Source organism: Moschus berezovskii, chromosome 2 (genome assembly GCF_049115385.1).
Source record: "Moschus berezovskii isolate FMDL1 chromosome 2, NW_MosBer_1.0, whole genome shotgun sequence".
NCBI lineage: Eukaryota > Metazoa > Chordata > Mammalia > Artiodactyla > Moschidae > Moschus > Moschus berezovskii.
The window spans coordinates 40208292-40225617 of NC_142461.1; the positions used below are offsets into that span (position 1 = coordinate 40208292).

The following is a 17326-nucleotide window of genomic DNA, read 5'->3' on the forward strand; positions in this document are numbered from 1 at the left end:
ACTTACTTAGTCCTTGTTTATGGTCCTTCTAGCATCAGGGTCCCTGAGTGATTAAAGGTGATTTCAAAGGTAGTTGAACTTGTACTCAGTAATTAGATGGGGATTGCAGGAACTTCTTTTTCTTTCCCATGGGGCCTTTGACTGACAATAGATGAGTTATTTTGGTCTCTTTCATCATCTCTAAAAAAGAATCCTGCTTCTCTCCTTACCTCTTTTTGTTGCTGCTGCTGCTGCTAAGTTGCTTCAGTCGTGTCCGACTCTGTGCAGCCCCATAGATGGCAGCCCATCGGGCTCTGCCGTCCCTGGGATTCTCCAGGCAAGAACACTGGAGTGGGTTTGCCATTTCCTTCTCCAATGTGTGAAAGTGAAAGTGAAGTCGCTCAGTCATGTCTGACTCTTAGTGACCCCATGGACTGCAGCCTTCCAGGCTCCTACATCCATGGGATTTTCCAGGCAAGAGTACTGGAGTGGGATGCCATTGCCTTCTCCATCTCTTTGTTGAGATTACTACAAAATTTTATCAAGAAGCTTATGAAGTGCTTTATAAACCACACACTAAACCATGCACATGAAGACAGTTACTCTCAATAAAGTCAAATAGTTGTGTGAGCTGATGACAGCTTTAAATCTAAAGAGGCTAATCTGGAAAGCTACTACTTCCCTAGCTTTTAGGGTGTCTTGCATAGCTGGGTCTCAGTTTATTCCCTTGGAGTGGCCGTTACCTTCGTTGTGGAGGTTTCATGCTAGCTGGTTTAGCTGAGATGGCCCCTCCATATTGTAGTTGTTGTACAGTTGCTAAGTCAAATTTGTCTCTTTGCGACCCCGTGGACTGCAGCCACCCCAGGCTTCTCTGTCATCCACTATCTCCTGGAGTTTGTTCAAAGTCATGGCCATTAAATTGGTGATGCCATCCAACCATCTCATCCTCCTTGTACTAGTCAATTATTCCTTGCTGCAGTTGGAGGCTGACTCAGGTGCATATGGTTTTTATGATGGAACTTGTCACTTTCTTCACCTCAGTCCTAGGATGAAGATAATTTGAGTGGTTCCTTTGTATGTTTTTTAATCACTGTTTCCTGCCATGGAGGTAAAGGGAAATGAAAAACATTGAGTCTGCATTTTTAGACACTTAAGTAACTGAAGTTTGTGTCTGGTTTTATGAAAATGGGCTTCCAAATCAGAAGCCTTAGCTTTCCAATCCAGTGGTTGACATTGGGGCGTAATAACGTTACTGCTTTCAAGAACAGAGCAGTTGGAAATTTGAGATGCCATACTTATATTTAGTTTGGTTTCTGGGAAAATACCTTGGGGTGTCACATGTCTCAGTGATTTTTGCAAGTGACAATAATCTCAGAGATGGACTGAAAAATGCTTTAGGTTGATTGCCTGGGGGTATATCAAAGGGAACATGTCCTTCCTGGTATTAGAAAGAGCTTGAGCTCTAAGTCACTGGGAAATTTGACCAGCTGAACTATGGATTTGGAGTGGTTCTCAGAGTAATTCCTAAGTGTTGCATAGGCGCTTTTGTTTTCATAAAAGGTCTGAGTGAGGTCTTTGCTACCTGACCTTTGCCATGTTATTTTTAAACCCAGTTTTAATAGCTTGGAAGCGTTTTCTAACCAAGAAAAGAATGTAAAAGCTCAAGTCAGTGTTTTGGAAATCATGTCAGATTTTACTTAGATGAGCTTATGAATTCAAATATATTTTTGCCAGAAAACCAGAGTGCTGTTTATATGTATAGATGTCAGTACTTTGAAAACAGACTTCATGTAGTTGTTCATTCAGCCAGTATTTACTGAGCACCCACTATGTACTGGGCTTCCTAGGTGGCTCAGTGGTAAAGAATCCGCTGGCCAAGCAGGAAACATGGGTTCAATCCCCGGGTCGGCAAGATCCCCTGGAGTAGGAAATGGCAACCCACTCTAGTATTCTTGCCTGGAAAGTCCCATGAACAGAGGAGTGTGGCAGGCTACAGTACATGGGCTGCAAAGAGTCAGACACGACTGAGTGACTGAACCTCCCCCCAACCCGCACACCCATACACATATGTGTATAAGCCATAGCGTTAGGTCCAGTGAGGGTTGTAAACATGCAATGGGATAGAATTGCTGTTCTCAAGTTGCTGTATGTCCAGTAGAGTAGACGTGTGACTGCAGGAAAGTTACTTGGTATCTTTGCACCTCAGATTCCTCATCTGTAAAAATGGGAATAATGGTACCACTTTAAACATGGTGAAGCTTACAGATATAAAGTACTAAGCTATGTACTTGGCACAAAATATGCTTTGGATAGTTTATCATCATCCTTATTTCAGAAAGAACAGGCACTGTGCAATGTAAGCTGTGGGCGTGGTACCAAAGACGTTCTGTAGATGGTTGAAGAAAGAGCAGACTGTTTTAGGATCGGGAAGCAAAGAAAGCTTGTGAAAGAGGTGGCAATTGAGCTTGAAGAGTGGATGGAATTTCAGTAGGTAGAGGTGGGAGATGATACCTCAGAGAAAACTGTAAGCAAAGTGTTAGAGTTGGGAAAGCCTAAAATTTGAGCAGTAGTATTCCAGTTTGGAGGAAAAGAATGTCTTACAAGAGCCAAGTGGAAAGTTGGAGAGCAAGCTAGTCCCAGACTGTGAAAGGCCTAGATTAGAGAGCTGTGCCATCATCAGTGGGAGCTGTCCTGAAGGGTTACATTTGCTTCTGTTTCGCCAGTACCTTAGACAGCACACAGCCCATCGTGAGCAGTCAGCAAATAATCATTGAGTGAAAAACTGTGTTGGCTTGAGACAAGTTGAGCTTCATTTTGCCAGAAGGTAAGTCAGGTAGAAATGTCTTACGAAAAGTTGGGAACATGTCCAAGTCCCATGAAGACCGAAGGTGGAAGTTTGGGAGGTGTGAACATGGAGGTCATTATTGAAGCCACAGGGTGGACAGATTGACCTGAACAGTACACGTGGCCATGGTCAGAGAATAGAGCTGAGGTGAGGCCCTATTTGACAAGGAGACCAGTAAGGAAAGGCAGATGATGGAACCAAGAAGGGGAGGGTAGAAGGAGGAGGAAACCAGAGACCTTGGTGCCTTTGAATCCACAGGAGGAAAGGTTTGAGGAGGGGCTGGTTGACAGGCTCATGGCTGGTCAGGGCTTTGCGGTGAGGGAGCCTGTGGTGGTGTAGTGAGGAGGTCCCTGGACTGGGTAGAAGGGAGTTCAGTCAGGTGGGGCCTGGCGTCAGGCTATAGGTCTTGCTGGACACAGCACACTCGGGCACATTTTTTCCTTTTCAAGGTTAGTTAGTTATTGGTATTTGCTTTTTGAGCATATACCTAAACAGATCATATGCCCAAACTGTATATATTATCTGATTTCAATTAAATATTAGATTTAAAAAAAAAAAAACTGTTTTCTCTGAGTTTTGAGGTCATGACTGATTTTTGTTTCTTTTCCACATCTGTCAGTATTTTCCAGGGTTTTTATGAGTGTTTATTACCTTCAGAACTGGCAAAAACACTATAAAATTATATTTTAAAATGGTATGTTCCTTATGTATTGCCCATCAACACACTGCTCATTTATTGAAACTTAGATAAATGTAGCCATTTAATTCCATCTGTGTTTCTACCTGTCATTCTTCCCTGAAAGACGTCTGAACTCTTCTTCTGAGGTCCACACCAGCACCGTTTCCTTATCTGCTGCTCCTGGCTTGCCTGTGCTCCATCAACATGCTCACATTACATGTCTTTATAACAGAGCTTAACCTCTTGTAGCCTGATTGCCCGGAAACATCCTTACTAGGCTCAGATCCTTTTGTGGTGGAGCCTTTACATTATGTAACTTGCAGGAGATTTCCGGTCAGCTGTGGCCTTAACCGAAGTGAAGACCATGTGAGAGCCACATGTGCTGATCATTCTTATAATCGCCCTTGTTTCTCATATTTGAGGATGAATTGGCAGAAACCGTTTATCCTGGGTGTCTTTAGCATTGCATTTTTCTTCATAGTCCAGCTGCTTCTAAAACTACATGGCCCCAGCCTCTTGAGCACTCATTACATTCTGAATACAAGCCATTTAGTCAAGTGGGAGGAAGTCAGCATTTTTACCATCCAACTTGGGAGATGTGGCCTGTCTGTGTGGGCCGGACTGGTATTATTACTCATATCTGCTTCTGTGTGGGAGGACTGCTGTATTCATCCTGCTAATTAGCCTTGCCTAATGAGCATGTAAACAGCAGATTTCCTTGTTAGGAAATAGCAGTACACTGGTACCGCATCCTGTTCCATTTGGATGCATGCATGGGATTCTTTGGGTTGAGTGTTTATGATGACACTTGACAAATGGACCTCAGTTTCTCAACCTGTCACGCTGGGGAAATAACGCTTTTTGCAGAAAGAGTATTCTTTTTAAAAATAAGATAAAATGTCTGTAGATCATTGAGTTGGCTGAAAAGCAGGATGCTATAAATAGTTGGTTGCTGATGTTGCTGTTGTTGGGCTGACATGTCTTTCCAAGGAGAGACCAGGAGCATGTGGTTGTCGAATGGGTGAGGTCCGGCGGAGGGCTCCATAATTGTACAGCTGTTTACATTTTTTAAAAAAGGTGTGTTGAAATCAAAACAGCTATAGAGTGAATGATCCACACATGAAGCAGTTTGATATTAGCAATGTTATTGGATGCAGGTAGCTGAGTAAGGTGCCCAGAGTGTAAACGGTTTGCCAGAGGCCACCCAGCACATGTGTGGTTGAACCAGATTTAGAACTCAGTTCTGATTAGCTCCTGATTTCCAGTTTTGTGTAGCAAACCAGACTGCACCCCCAAGGTGATTTCACTGAGTTCACTTTGTCAGAGGAAAGTACTCTGCCTACTTTGATCTGTCTGAATGTGTTATTTTTAATTAATTAATTTCAAAACCAGATGAGGCAAGCTAGTCAGAGGTGTTCACTTATAGAGACTAAACTTGGGATTAGACCCTTGTATAGTGAATTTGAGGACTATACATCCTAGGGAAAAGAAAAATTCCAAGAAGAGAAAGGTTGGAACATGAAGCACTGAAGGTTGAAGACATAGAGATTATATAAGAGGGTCAGTAAGACATCATGTGCCTGCTGTCAAGTACTTGGAATGTAGAGTGGGATCAAGAGAGGACTGTTGAGCATTCAGTATGTTGTGGCAAACCCAGGGTGTTCTGAGAGCCTGAGCAATTTGGAACATTCCCCAGCTTGGGCCAAAGCATGGAGAAATAAAACAGCAAGGTGAGTGTTAGCCGGGAACGACAAAATAAAGAGGTAGATAGGTCATGAAGGGCCATGAATGTCCTGTAAAGGAATAACAATGCATTCACGCAACATGCATCTATTTAGTGCTTTGTGTGTGTGTGTGTCAGGTATTTCTCTAATGTACTTGGGATACATGAGTGAACAAAATAAGTATCAATTCCTGCCCTTGAGGCGCTTTCACTTTAACAAGGAGGGAGAAACACTAGACATTAAATAATAATTAAATTGAGTGGTACAATAGAGGACGGTATCTGTAAAAAGGATGCAGCCATGTGATCACGGTTAATGTAAGCAGTAGTGAGTCATGTTGATAGTACCTACTCTTCTTATGATATGATGAGAATGGCACCTTACCCCTCTGGTTTTTCTCCCCAAAACACATAACCCTAATCTCATCACAAGAAAACCATCAAACAAATGTCAGCTGAAGGACAGCCTGTGAAATACCTGACCGGTACTCCTCAAAACTGTCGAAGTCATCAGAAACAAGTAAAGCCTAAGGAGCTGTCACAGCCAAGAGAAGGCTAAAGAGACTTGGCAACTAAATGTCATGTGTTATCCTGATTAGGATCCTGGAACAGGAAAAAGATGTTAGGGAAAACTGAGGAAATCTGAACAAAGTGTGAACTTCAGTTAACAATGATATATTAATATTGGTTCATTCATTGTGATAAACGTACCATATTAATGCAAGATGTTACACGGAGGAAACTGGATATGGGGTATACAGAAACTCATCGTACTGTTTTTGCAATAATTATGTAAATCTCAAACTGTTCTAAAATTTAAAATTTACAAAAAAAAACCCTACAGAGTAAAGGAGATCAGAAGTCCAGGGTAGAGACATGTTGTAATTTAAAATAGGATGGTCAGGGCAGGCCTTATTGAGAAGGTGACATGAACAGTCACTTAAAAAGAGAGTTGACCATGTTGGTATGGGGGGGTCAGCCAGTGCAAAGACCCTGAGGGGAGAAGATGTCTGCAAGTCGGAGAACCAGCAGGGAGGTCACTGTGTGTGTGTGTGTTTTGAAGGGTGGGAGGGCGGGGTTCGGAGAGTATGACATTACAGAGGAAAGGCGATGGAAACCATCAGGTGAGGACTTTTAGGCTGTTACCAGGAGATAGTGAAGGACAGGGAAGCCTGATGTGCTGCAATCCATGGAGTCACAAAGAGTTGGACATGACTGAGCGACTGAACAACGGCAGCATTCACATCCTGTGTGCTGGGAACCATGCCATGGGTTGTCCTATTTAATTCTCTCAGCTGTTGATATTTTAGGAGATTTAAAGTTAAGTTTAAAGCTAATTTATATTAACTTGCTGATTTTGCAAATGAGAAGCTTGAGATTAGGAAGATGGAGTCATTTACCAGAGTCCCATTGCTGGTGACTGACGCAGCTGAGGTTCCTGTCTTTGCACTGAGAACCGTAGTTGTCACTCCTGACTTCGGCCTCCTCTCCTCAGGGGGCTGGACTAGACCTTCTAGGCCAGGAATTAGATCTTCTAAACCACAGCCCACTAGAAAAGGTGGCCCTCTGCTTGTTTTTGTTTAAGTCATGGTTTAAAAAAAAACAAAAACATAAAGCTTACCATTGTAATCATTTTAAGGTCAATAGTATTTATATTCACATTGCTGTGAAACACTTCTCCAGAACTTTTCATCTTGGAAATCTAAAACTCTACACCCATTAAACAACAACTCCCTTTTACCTCCTTCCCTAGCCCCTGGTAACCCCCATTCTACCTTTTAATTTCCATGAATATGATACACAGATGACACCACCCTTATGGCAAAAAGCTAAGAAGAACTAAAGAGCCTCTTGATGAAAGTGAAAGAGGAGAGTGAAAAAGTAGGCTTAAAACTCAACATTCAGAAAACTAAGATCATGGCATCTGGTCCCATCACTTCATGGCAAATAGATGGGAAAACAATGGAGACAGTGACAGACTTTATTTTTTTGGGCTCCAAAATCACAGCAGATGGTGACTGCAGCCATGAAATTAAAAGATGCTTGCTCCTTGGAAGAAAAGCTATGACCAATCTAGACAGCATGTTAAGAAGTAGAGACATTACTTTGCCAACAAAGGTCTGCCTAATCAAACTATGGTTTTTCCAGTAGTCATGTATAGATGTGAGAGCTGGACCATAAAGAAAGCTGAAAAATGGATGCTTTTGAACTGTGGTGTTGGAGAAGACTCTTGAGAGTCCAATGGACTACAAGGAGATCAAACCAGTCGATTCTAAATTAAATCAATCCTGAATATTCATTGGAAGGACTGATGCTGAAGCTGAAACTCCAACACTTTGGCTACCTGATGCGAAGAACTGACTCATTAGAAAAAACCCTGATGCTGGGAAAGATTGAAGGCAGGAGGAGAAACAGATGACAGAGGACGAGATGGTTGGATGGCATCACTGACTTGATGGACATGAATTTGAGCAAGTTCCAGGAGCTGGTGTAGGACAGGGAAGCCTGGCGTGCTACAGTCTATGTGGTCGCAAAGAGTTGGACACAACTGAGTGACTGAATGACAGCAGCAAAGACATTGAAGGCATTTAGAACAGTGTCTAAATAGTAAGCGCTCCACTAGAATATGGGACTTCTCTGGTGGCTCAGGCAGTAAAGAATTCACCTGCAATGTGGGAGACCCGGGTTCGATCCCTGGGTTGGGAAGATCCCCTGGAAAAGGGAATGGTAACTCATTCCAGTATTCTTGCCTGGGAACTCCCATGGACACGGTAGCCTAGTGGGCTACTGTCCATGGGGTCACAAAGAATCAGACACAACTGAGTAAGTAGCACTTTGATTCACTTTGACCAGTAGAATAAAAGCTCCACAAGGACAGGGTTTATGTCTGTCTTGTTTACTGTTGTATCACCAGTGCCTAGAACACAGTAGTTGCTTCAGTAAGTATTTATGGAATGAATAAATCACTGTAGCTCTCAAATTCTTTTTAGCTATTTAATTTATACTGTGCAAATGCAGGCAAAAAGCTGTTTCTCTCATGTTAATTCATTTATTACACTAAAGGGTAATTTTTTTGGCAGTTGTTAAAGCAGTACCTCTATTATTTATTGCTGGAGATAATCATTATGTGATGAGAGGGCTGTCAGTCAGAGGGACTATTTCAGGAAAGAGAGTGGGACTTGAGAGGATGGTCACATTCAAGTCCCTGCGATGGCCGCCAAGTGTGGCTTCTTGCCCTCACAGAGGAGAGAATTCAAGAGAGAGCCATAGTAAAGTGAAAAAGAGTTTATTCCGGGAGATACATACTCCATGGACAGAGTGTGAATCATCTCAGAAGTCAAGAAAGGCACCAGGATATGGAGTTGTCAGTTTTTATAGGGATGAGAAGTTTCATAGGCTATTGAGTGGGAGGAGTGTTCCAGCTATTTTGGGAAAGGGGTGGGAACTTCCAGGGACTGGAGCACTGTTCACTTTTTGACCTTCATGGTTGGCCTTGGAACTGTCATGGTGCTTGTAGATGTGTCCTTTAGTGTGCTGATATGTTACAAGTATTAAAAAGCAGAGATATTTCTTTGCCAGCCAAGGTCCGTCTAGTCAAGGCTATGGTTTTTCCCGTGGTCATGTATGGATGTGAGAGTTGGACTGTGAAGAAAGCTGATCGTCGAAGAATTGATGCTTTTGAAGTGTGGTGCTGGAGAAGACTCTTGAGAGTCCCTTGTACTGCAAGGAGATCCAACCAGTCCATTCTAAGGGAGATCAGTCCTGGGTGTTCATTGGAAGGACTGATGCTAAAGCTGAAACTGCAATACTTTGGCCACCTCATGCGACGAGTTGCCTCACTGGAAAAGAGCCTGATGCTAGGAGGGATTGGGGGTGGGAGGAGACGGGGACGACAGAGAATGAGATGGCTGGATGGCATCACCGACTCGATGGACATGAGTTTGAGTGAACTCCGGGAGTTGGTGATGGACAGGGAGGCCTGGCGTGCTGTGATTCATGGGGTCGCAAAGAGTCGGACACGACTGAGCGACTGAACTGAACTGAACTGAACTGATGTTACAAATGGGGCTTCCCTGGTAGCTCAGTTGGTAAAGAATCAGCATGCAATGCAGGAGACCCTGGTTCGATTCTTGGGTTGGTAAGATCTCCTGTTGAAGGGATAGGCTACACACTCCTATATTCTTGGGCTTCCCTGGTGGCTCAGCTGGTAAAAAATCCACCTGCAATGCAGGAGACCTGGGTTTGATCCCTGGCTTAGGAAGATCCTCTGGAGAAGGGAAAGGCTTCCCTTCCAAAACTTCTAGGAATTGGACCACTGTCCACTTTTTGACCTTCATGGTTGGCCTTGGCACTTGTAGGTGTGTCATTTAGCATGCTGATATGTTACAAATGGGAGCTTCCCAGGTGGCACAGTGGTAGAGAATCTGCCTGCCAATGCAGGAGATGCAGGTTCAATCCCTGGGTCAGGAAGTTCCCCTGGAGGGTGTAATGGCAACCCACTCTAGTATTCATGCCTGGAAAATCCCATGGACAGAGGAGCCTGATGGGCTATAGTCCATGGGGTCACAAAGAGTTGGACATGACTGAACACACATGTCTTGTCATCATCGTCATGTTACAGTGAGAGTATACTGAGGCTCAAGGTCTAGTGGAAGCTGACAAGGTCTGCCATCTTGGACCTAACTGGTTCCAATCAGTGGGTCATGTTCTCAGGCTATGTCATTCTTTTAAAGGTTGTGCCCTTCTCCTTTCCTTTCTGAGTATTAACAATGAAAGAAAAAGAGGAAAAGAAAACAATGTCATGATTCTAAAGATAGCCATTCAAAAATAATTTTGTTTATTTAATTATTTAAAAGGGCTTCCCATATAGCTTAGTTGGTAAAGAATCTGCCTGCAATGCAGGAGACCCTGGTTTGATTCCTGAGCCGGGAAGATCCGCCAGAGAAGAAATAGGCTACACACTCCAGTATTCTTGGGCTTCCCTTGTGGCTCAGCTGGTAAAGACTCCGTCTGCAATGCAGGAGACCTGGGTTCGATTCCTGGGTTGGGAAGATCCCATGGAGAAGGGAAAGGCTACCCACTCCAGTATTCTGGCCTGGAGAATTCAGGGTCTCAAAGAGTTGGACACGACTGGTTCTAATCAGTGTGTCATGTCCTCAGGCTATGTCATTCTTTTAAATGTTGTGCCCTACTCCTTTCCTGTCATTCATTTATTCAACAAATGATTTGTGGAACCTCAACTGTGTTTAGGGGGCCCATAGGTGAACAAAATTGCTGTATGAGGGAATATTGACATTGAAACTAGTAATTATGGATGTCATGTGTATAACTTACAGAAATGCTGGTACTTTTCTGAACCAAGGCCCTTGTATCCTTAAACAAGGACCTTTAACCTAGTCTGGGACACCAAAGAATGCTTCCCTAAGGAAGTGATGAGTCCTAATGATTGTTTGCAGTGTGGCAAAATATCTGAAATTTAGTGTCTTAAAACAATTTATTTTCTCTCATGGGTCTGGGATAACTAGACTCAGATGGAAAATTCTCTCTTGGGATCGTGATACTGACTGGGGCTAGAATCATCAGAGAGCTCAGTCAGCCTGCCATTCAAGATAGCTTCTTCTCTCATGTGTCTGGTGCCTCTGGGCTCTAATACTTGGCCTCTCCCTCCAGCAGAGTAGCCTGGACTTTCTGTCTAATTGGCTTAGAGCTCCAAGAAATAGGAAGAGGAAGCTGCCAGGCCCATTCAGGGCTGCACCTCCAGTGGGCTCAGTATCATTTCTGCCACACATTAGTGATCAAAACATCACAAGCCTTGCTCTGGAGAGGAAAAGTAAACACTCTTTCTGATGGGGAAGTAGCAAGTTCTCATTGCAGAAAAGCACGTGGGACAGGAACTGTTGTGGCCCTCTTTAGAGAGTGCAGGTCTGTCACTTGGTGTTAGGTTGGAACCTGAAAGATGATTAGGCATTGATGTGATGGGCAGAAGAGTCCAGGAGGGCATAACGCCTCTGGCAATGGGATCAGCCTGAGTGCAGGCCTGGAGATCCAAAAGGTAAACCTTGGAGGAGGAACTAAAAGGCTTGTGTGACAAGTGGAGGAATGAGGAGAGGAAGAGTGGCCTGGAAATTCTGGGGTACATAGTGAAGGGTACGATTAATGCATGTTTACATCAGAAAACAAAGAAAATAGCTGTGTAGGTTCCAGACAGAAGCAGTGGAAAGCATCAGAAATGAAATTCCTAGAATAGGAAGAACAGATCAGCCCGAGGACTTGGGTTGGAGTACGGGTGGGTCAGGGAAATCTTACCCCAAATTACATAGCTAGAGTGAGACAGAATTAGGATTCGGAGTTAGATCTGACTCTGGATCTGCTAGCTTGCTTGCTATACTCCACTATATTGCTCACCCCACTGCCTATGAAAAGTCATTTTGTATAATGAACTTGAAAATCTCTTGCTAACCAAAAGGTGATTTACTCTTCCTAATTTCTTCGGAGCTATCCTGGCAAATACCATCTAAGTTTTCTAGGCTCAACTCAAAGGGCACGTCTGTAATCTCTCCCTCATCCTTGCTGTCAAGTGACCTCCTCCCACCTTCCCCCACCAAATCTGTTTCCATTCTCTATCAAGGAAGTATTTTGGACTTATTTTCTTGGGCTTATCATGATAGACCATGAGACTCTTTAGGGCTAGAGTGTATTTGATTCATCTTTCCATCGTCAGCATCTTTTATCTGTCGTGACCTTAATGAATCATGAATGGATGGGTAGATGAGTGGTTTCTAGAATCCCTGGGTAAACAGCACTGAAGTGGTTCTCAAGTTGAGTTGTTACTGCCCCTCAGTTCAGTTTAGTCACTCAGTCGTGTCTGACTCTTTGCGACCCCGTGAATCGCAGCACGCCAGGCCTCCCTGTCCATCACCAACTCCCGGAGTTCACCCAATCCCTTAATGAGGGTTAAATGAGGCATTGCATTCAAAGTATCCTTGGGACGTCTTACTCTCTCTCTGGGCCTCACTGTCCCTTTCTGTGGAAGATTGGGGTCGCAAGGATGATCTCAGAGGCCCCTACCTTTTCTACAAGTTTACCAATTTAGAATGCATTGGGATGAAGTGTTCCGCAAACCAGCAGTGCTGGCCAAAAGTGTTTATATGTTCCAGAAAAGCATCTATTTCTGCTTTATTGACTATGCCAAAGCCTTTGACTGTGTGGATCACAATAAACTGTGGAAAATTCTGAAAGAGATGGGAATACCAGACCACCTGACCTGCCTTTTGAGAAATCTTTTTGCATGTCAGGAAGCAACAGTTGGAACTGGACATGGAACAACAGACTGGTTCCAAATAGGAAAAGGAGTACGTCAAGGCTGTATATTGTCACCCTGCTTATTTAACTTATATGCAGAGTACATCATGAGGAACGTACAAGCTGGAATCAAGATTGCTGGGAGAAATATCAGTAACCCCAGATATGCAGATGACACCACCATTATGGCAGAAAGTGAAGAAGAACCAAAGAGCCTCTTGATGAAAGTAAAAGAGGAGAGTGAAAAAGTTGGCTTAAAGCTCAACAATCAGAAAACTAAGATCATGGCATCTGGTCCTATCACTTCATGGCAAATAGATGGGGAAACAGTGGCTGACTCTATTTTTTGGGGCTTCAGAATCGCTGCAGATGGTAACTGCAGCCATGAAATTAAAAGACGCTTGCTCCTTGGAAGGAAAGTTATGACCAACCTACATAGCATATTAAAAAGTGGAGACGTTACTTTGCCAACAAAGGTCCATCTAGTAAAGGCTATGGTTTTTCTAGTAGTTATGTAAGGATGTGAGAGTTGGACTATAAAGAAAGCTCAGCGCAGAAGAATTGATACTTTTGAACTGTGGTGTTGGAGAAGACTCTTGAGAGTCCCTTGAACTGCACGGAGATCCAACCCATCCATCCTAAAGGAGATCAGTCCTGAGTGTTCATTGGAAGGACTGATGTTGAAGCTGAAACTCCAATACTTTGGCCACCTGATGCGAAGAGCTGACTCATTTGAAAAGACCCTGATGCTGGGAAAGATCAAAGGCAGGAGGAGAAGGGGATGATAGAGGATGAGATGTTTAGATGGCATCACCAACTCAATGAACTTGAGTTTGGGTAAACTCCCGGAGTTGGTGATGGACAGGGAGGCCTGGTGTGCTGTGGTCCATGCGGTCACAAAGAGTCAGACACTACTGAGTGACTGAACTGAACTGAACTGGACCAGCTTGCAAATACCAAAGCAGGGAACACCATTAGTATATTCCTAGACATTTTGATTTTTTTTAAAAGTCAACTTGAAGGTATTTATGCTTTCTATATAAAGACTGAATTTTAAGCACTGGGTAAGGAAAGTGAAGTGAAGTCACTCAGTCGTGTCCGACTCTTTGCGACCCCATGGACTGTAGCCTACCAGGTTTCTCTGTCCATGGGATTTTCCAGGCAAGGATACTGGAGTGGGTTGCCATTTCCTTCTCCAGGAGATCTCCCCAACCCAGGGATCGAACCCGGGTCTCCCACATTGTAGGCAGATGCTTTACCATCTGAGCCACCAGGAATATTCAAAATAGAATCTTAGGTGAATAGCTTTGTGCTTTGCACCTTAGTGTCCCTTCTGTAAAGTGGGAAACATACTTTATGATGTTCATTTAGAATTTTAGTCAATAAAGAACTAAAATTTTTAAGATTTATTTTGTATTTTTTTCTTAGCCTCTGGTGTGCAAGATGAAACTGATAATTACAAGTTCCAAAATTACAGAAGTAGTAAAACTCTGCTATAAAATTCAGGAGATTCAGGCTTCGCATAGACACAGCAAACAAAACCCTGTTTGCAACTAGAAAAATGTTATAACTGATTTTCAGTCAGTTCCTTGCCAACATAATAAAAATCAAAATCTAAAAAGTAGATAAATTCACAGTCATTATCAGTTTACAAGAGGTTAGCCACCAAGTTCCTATAACCTGCATACCTTGATAAATTTAAAATAAAAGGCTGTATATACTAGCTTAACACATTAAGCAATATAGATTAGTGCTGTTGATTTAAGTACAATGATTTCATGGCCTAAGTGCTAAAAATGATTTTAATGTACCACAGAAATTGTGCAGTTTTAGAGAAAAAAGCACATTTATGTACCTTTATAGCAGCTTAAAGGTGTTGCTAATTGCCTGGTTTTATCTACTTGTAAGTAGTTAAGGAAAACAGAGCTTACCTAGTTGTTTTTTTGTCTGTTCATTTTTTTGTAAAGATACAAAGGTGTATGTTGAGCATGTGAAATGTGGCTAGTGTGACTGAAGAACTTTATTTCATTTTTAATAAAGTTAAATTTAAATAGCCATATATGGCTAGTGTCCTCCATATTGGACAGCATTTCTGTTCTCATTTGGCCTGGCCTTGAGGATCTAGGTATCTCAGAGAGTGAGGTAGTGTTAGGATTCTTTCTGCCCAGCCCCAAGGCTGAACCTACACATAGTGAAAGTGAAGTCACTCAGTCGTGTCCGACTCTTTGCAACCCCATGGACTGTAGCCCACCAGGCTTCTCCATCCATGGAATTTTCCAGGCATGAGTACTGGAGTGGGTTGCCATTTCCTTCTCCAGGGGATCTTCCCAACCCAGGGATTGAACCCAGGTCTTCCACATTGCAGACAGACGCTTTACCATCTGAGCCACCAGGGAATCTCCTGAACCTACACAAAGGCAATCCTCAAAGCCTCAGGGAGTTTGAACACTGAAACCTTTTTGCAAGCTGAGTGGAAAAATTGTCCAGAGTCATCTTCAGGCATTACATCATCCAAACCTAGGAAGCATAGCACAGTAACATTCAGAGGAAGAAGGGCCATTCTTCCTCTCTGCTTCCCCTTCGTACCTTTGAGCTGAACAAACCATCAGTGCTTTCAAAGTTTGTGAAAAGACTCATGCAATTATGACTTTCAGACTGATTATGATATAAGTCCAGTCACAGAATTCCTAGTCTCTTTTGCTTACTATTTGAGGTCAGTATCAACAGAGATTTGCCAGGGCAGTCTTTTCACACCTGCTATAAAAGGCTTCTCTGTGTGAGTAAAAGCTCTTGACTTTAATTCTACTCATCAGGAGTCCCACGCTGCTCTGTGTAAGTTTTAACACAAAGTAGAGATGTGTCCTCTTAACAGTGGGACTTCTAGGTGTTGTCCATGTTTGGGCATGACTGCCATGGAGGAGATGCCAAGATGAGGATGTAATTGGGCAGATTCATATGTGTAGAATACAATGAACCATGTGCCAACGTTGTTCTGTTTATTTTCTTTCAGGAAATCAAAGATGGCCGTGACGTTGCTTTGACAAACACTTCCTGTTGTCTTGACAGTGGTATCCCTGAAGAGTATTCTCAAAGGAGTATTTGTCTCCCAGTACCTTTGTTGATGACTGCTATCATCTAGAAAATGCTTTTCATGTTCGGGAAATCAGCCACCCTTGTGCTTGACTTGCTCCGGGCAGCTGAATGAAAGTTCCTTCCAGTTGCTTCCAGAACTCTGTTGCCCAACACACTTCTCCTCGTTGGGTGAATGTTCATGAAGCCCTTTCCTGAACCAGTGTAGGAGGCTTTGGCCCCTTGGAGCCTATAACATGGAAGCTTTGGAAGTGGATGATATTAGCCCAGCCTTGGAAGTGACTGAGGATTTCTTTAATACTTTTGACAATAAGCTCGAAAAGGCTGTGCAGCAAGCAGAGGTTTATGGGATCCAAGAAGTCCCTGAACTGGTAGGGCAGGAGGTCCTTGGTAACATAGACAATGGTGCTATCAGAAATGTCACCTCCCTGGGCCAGGGGGGTATGATCTGGGACCATTGTAAGACCAGACTCTTAGACACCAAAGTTCCAAATGTCTTCCCTGCCAAAGAACAGTTTATGGTCCAGAAGGGGATGACCCCAGATAATCTGTCCTGGATGGAACAAAAGGAAGCATCCACCTTTAATTTTTTCAACATCTGTCAGCGTCGGAGAGACAGGCCTCGTTCTGTGAATGACTTATTGGATGAGACCTCTACTTTTAAGCCTGGGCATGCTCGATCAAGGTCAGATATTACCCAGGTGGACTGGAGGGTGGTCCTCAAAACCATGCCTCTGCAGCAGGAAGAATCTCTTCAGGGTCCTCATTTCGCCAGGCCTACTTTTCTGTTGTCCTCATCAAACAACGTAGAAGATGCTCAAGGAAATACAGGTATGTCTTCATAGCTGACTGCCATTGAACAGTGGTTGATTTTGCTTTGTCTTTCTTGCATCTCCCTCATGAAAGTCTGCCTCTCCACTGTCCATGTCTGTCTTTGGCTACTTAAGCCCCTTCTTCCGTTTCCTTCCACACTTACCTTATCTGAAGTCTCCAGTCTTATTATTGTCCTAGGAAGTACTGAGTGAAAGGATAACCGTGGTTAATTCTCTTTCCTAATCTTGTTTGTTAGAATCAGAATATTCCTGTAATCAAGGCAGTACTTTCCTTTGACATCCATAATACCACTTATTCACATCAATAGATGTTTATCCGATCATAAACCTTAGTCTTGTGCTATGAAGGCTTGTATGAAGTATGAAGACACAGTTCCTGCCCTAAAGAACTTCTCCTGAGGCTGAGGGGATCAGACCACCCCCAAAGACTCAGGAAGACACCCAGTGGTGAGAGAAAGGAGATACTCAACTGAAACACCTGGAAGGGAACTTTTGTTTTACTTTATATTGTTGGGATTTTTTTTAAAGAGTGAGTGACACTGGTTGTAAGAAGAAAGAGGGAGGAGAGGACGCTTTGGGCTGGACTTGTCAGAAAAGGATAGTGAGACATCGTGGAACTTGAGCTGGACCTTGAAGGACACTACGTTGCAGAAAGAGAGTTGCAGTGGGAGGACACTCGGTCAGGATTATGGTGTGGACAGAGGGACAGACAGAGGAGAGCGGGCTGACCCTCAAGGAAACCAAAGGATCTCATGATGATCATGGGAGGAACAGTGTGAAAAGGTTGCTTAGGACCTCACGGTGTAGGCCCCGAGTTTCTTTTTCTCTTGTTTTATATGCATACACACGTTCAGGTGGATATGTACTCATGTACG

General features: G+C 43.3%; 1 protein-coding gene across 3 annotated transcripts in view; it reads left to right on the forward strand.

The window, feature by feature from the left end:
* The window catches only part of PLEKHM3 (pleckstrin homology domain containing M3), a 218623-nt gene that overhangs the window by 12010 nt on the left and 189287 nt on the right, over positions 1-17326 (forward strand). For all 3 annotated transcript variants that reach the window (XM_088827991.1, XM_055397162.2, XM_088827983.1), the window contains exon 2: positions 15539-16449. In XM_088827991.1, the coding sequence (XP_088684117.1) occupies positions 15855-16449 (595 nt within the window). In that variant the 5' untranslated portion in view covers positions 15539-15854. The remainder of the gene's footprint in view (positions 1-15538; positions 16450-17326) is intronic.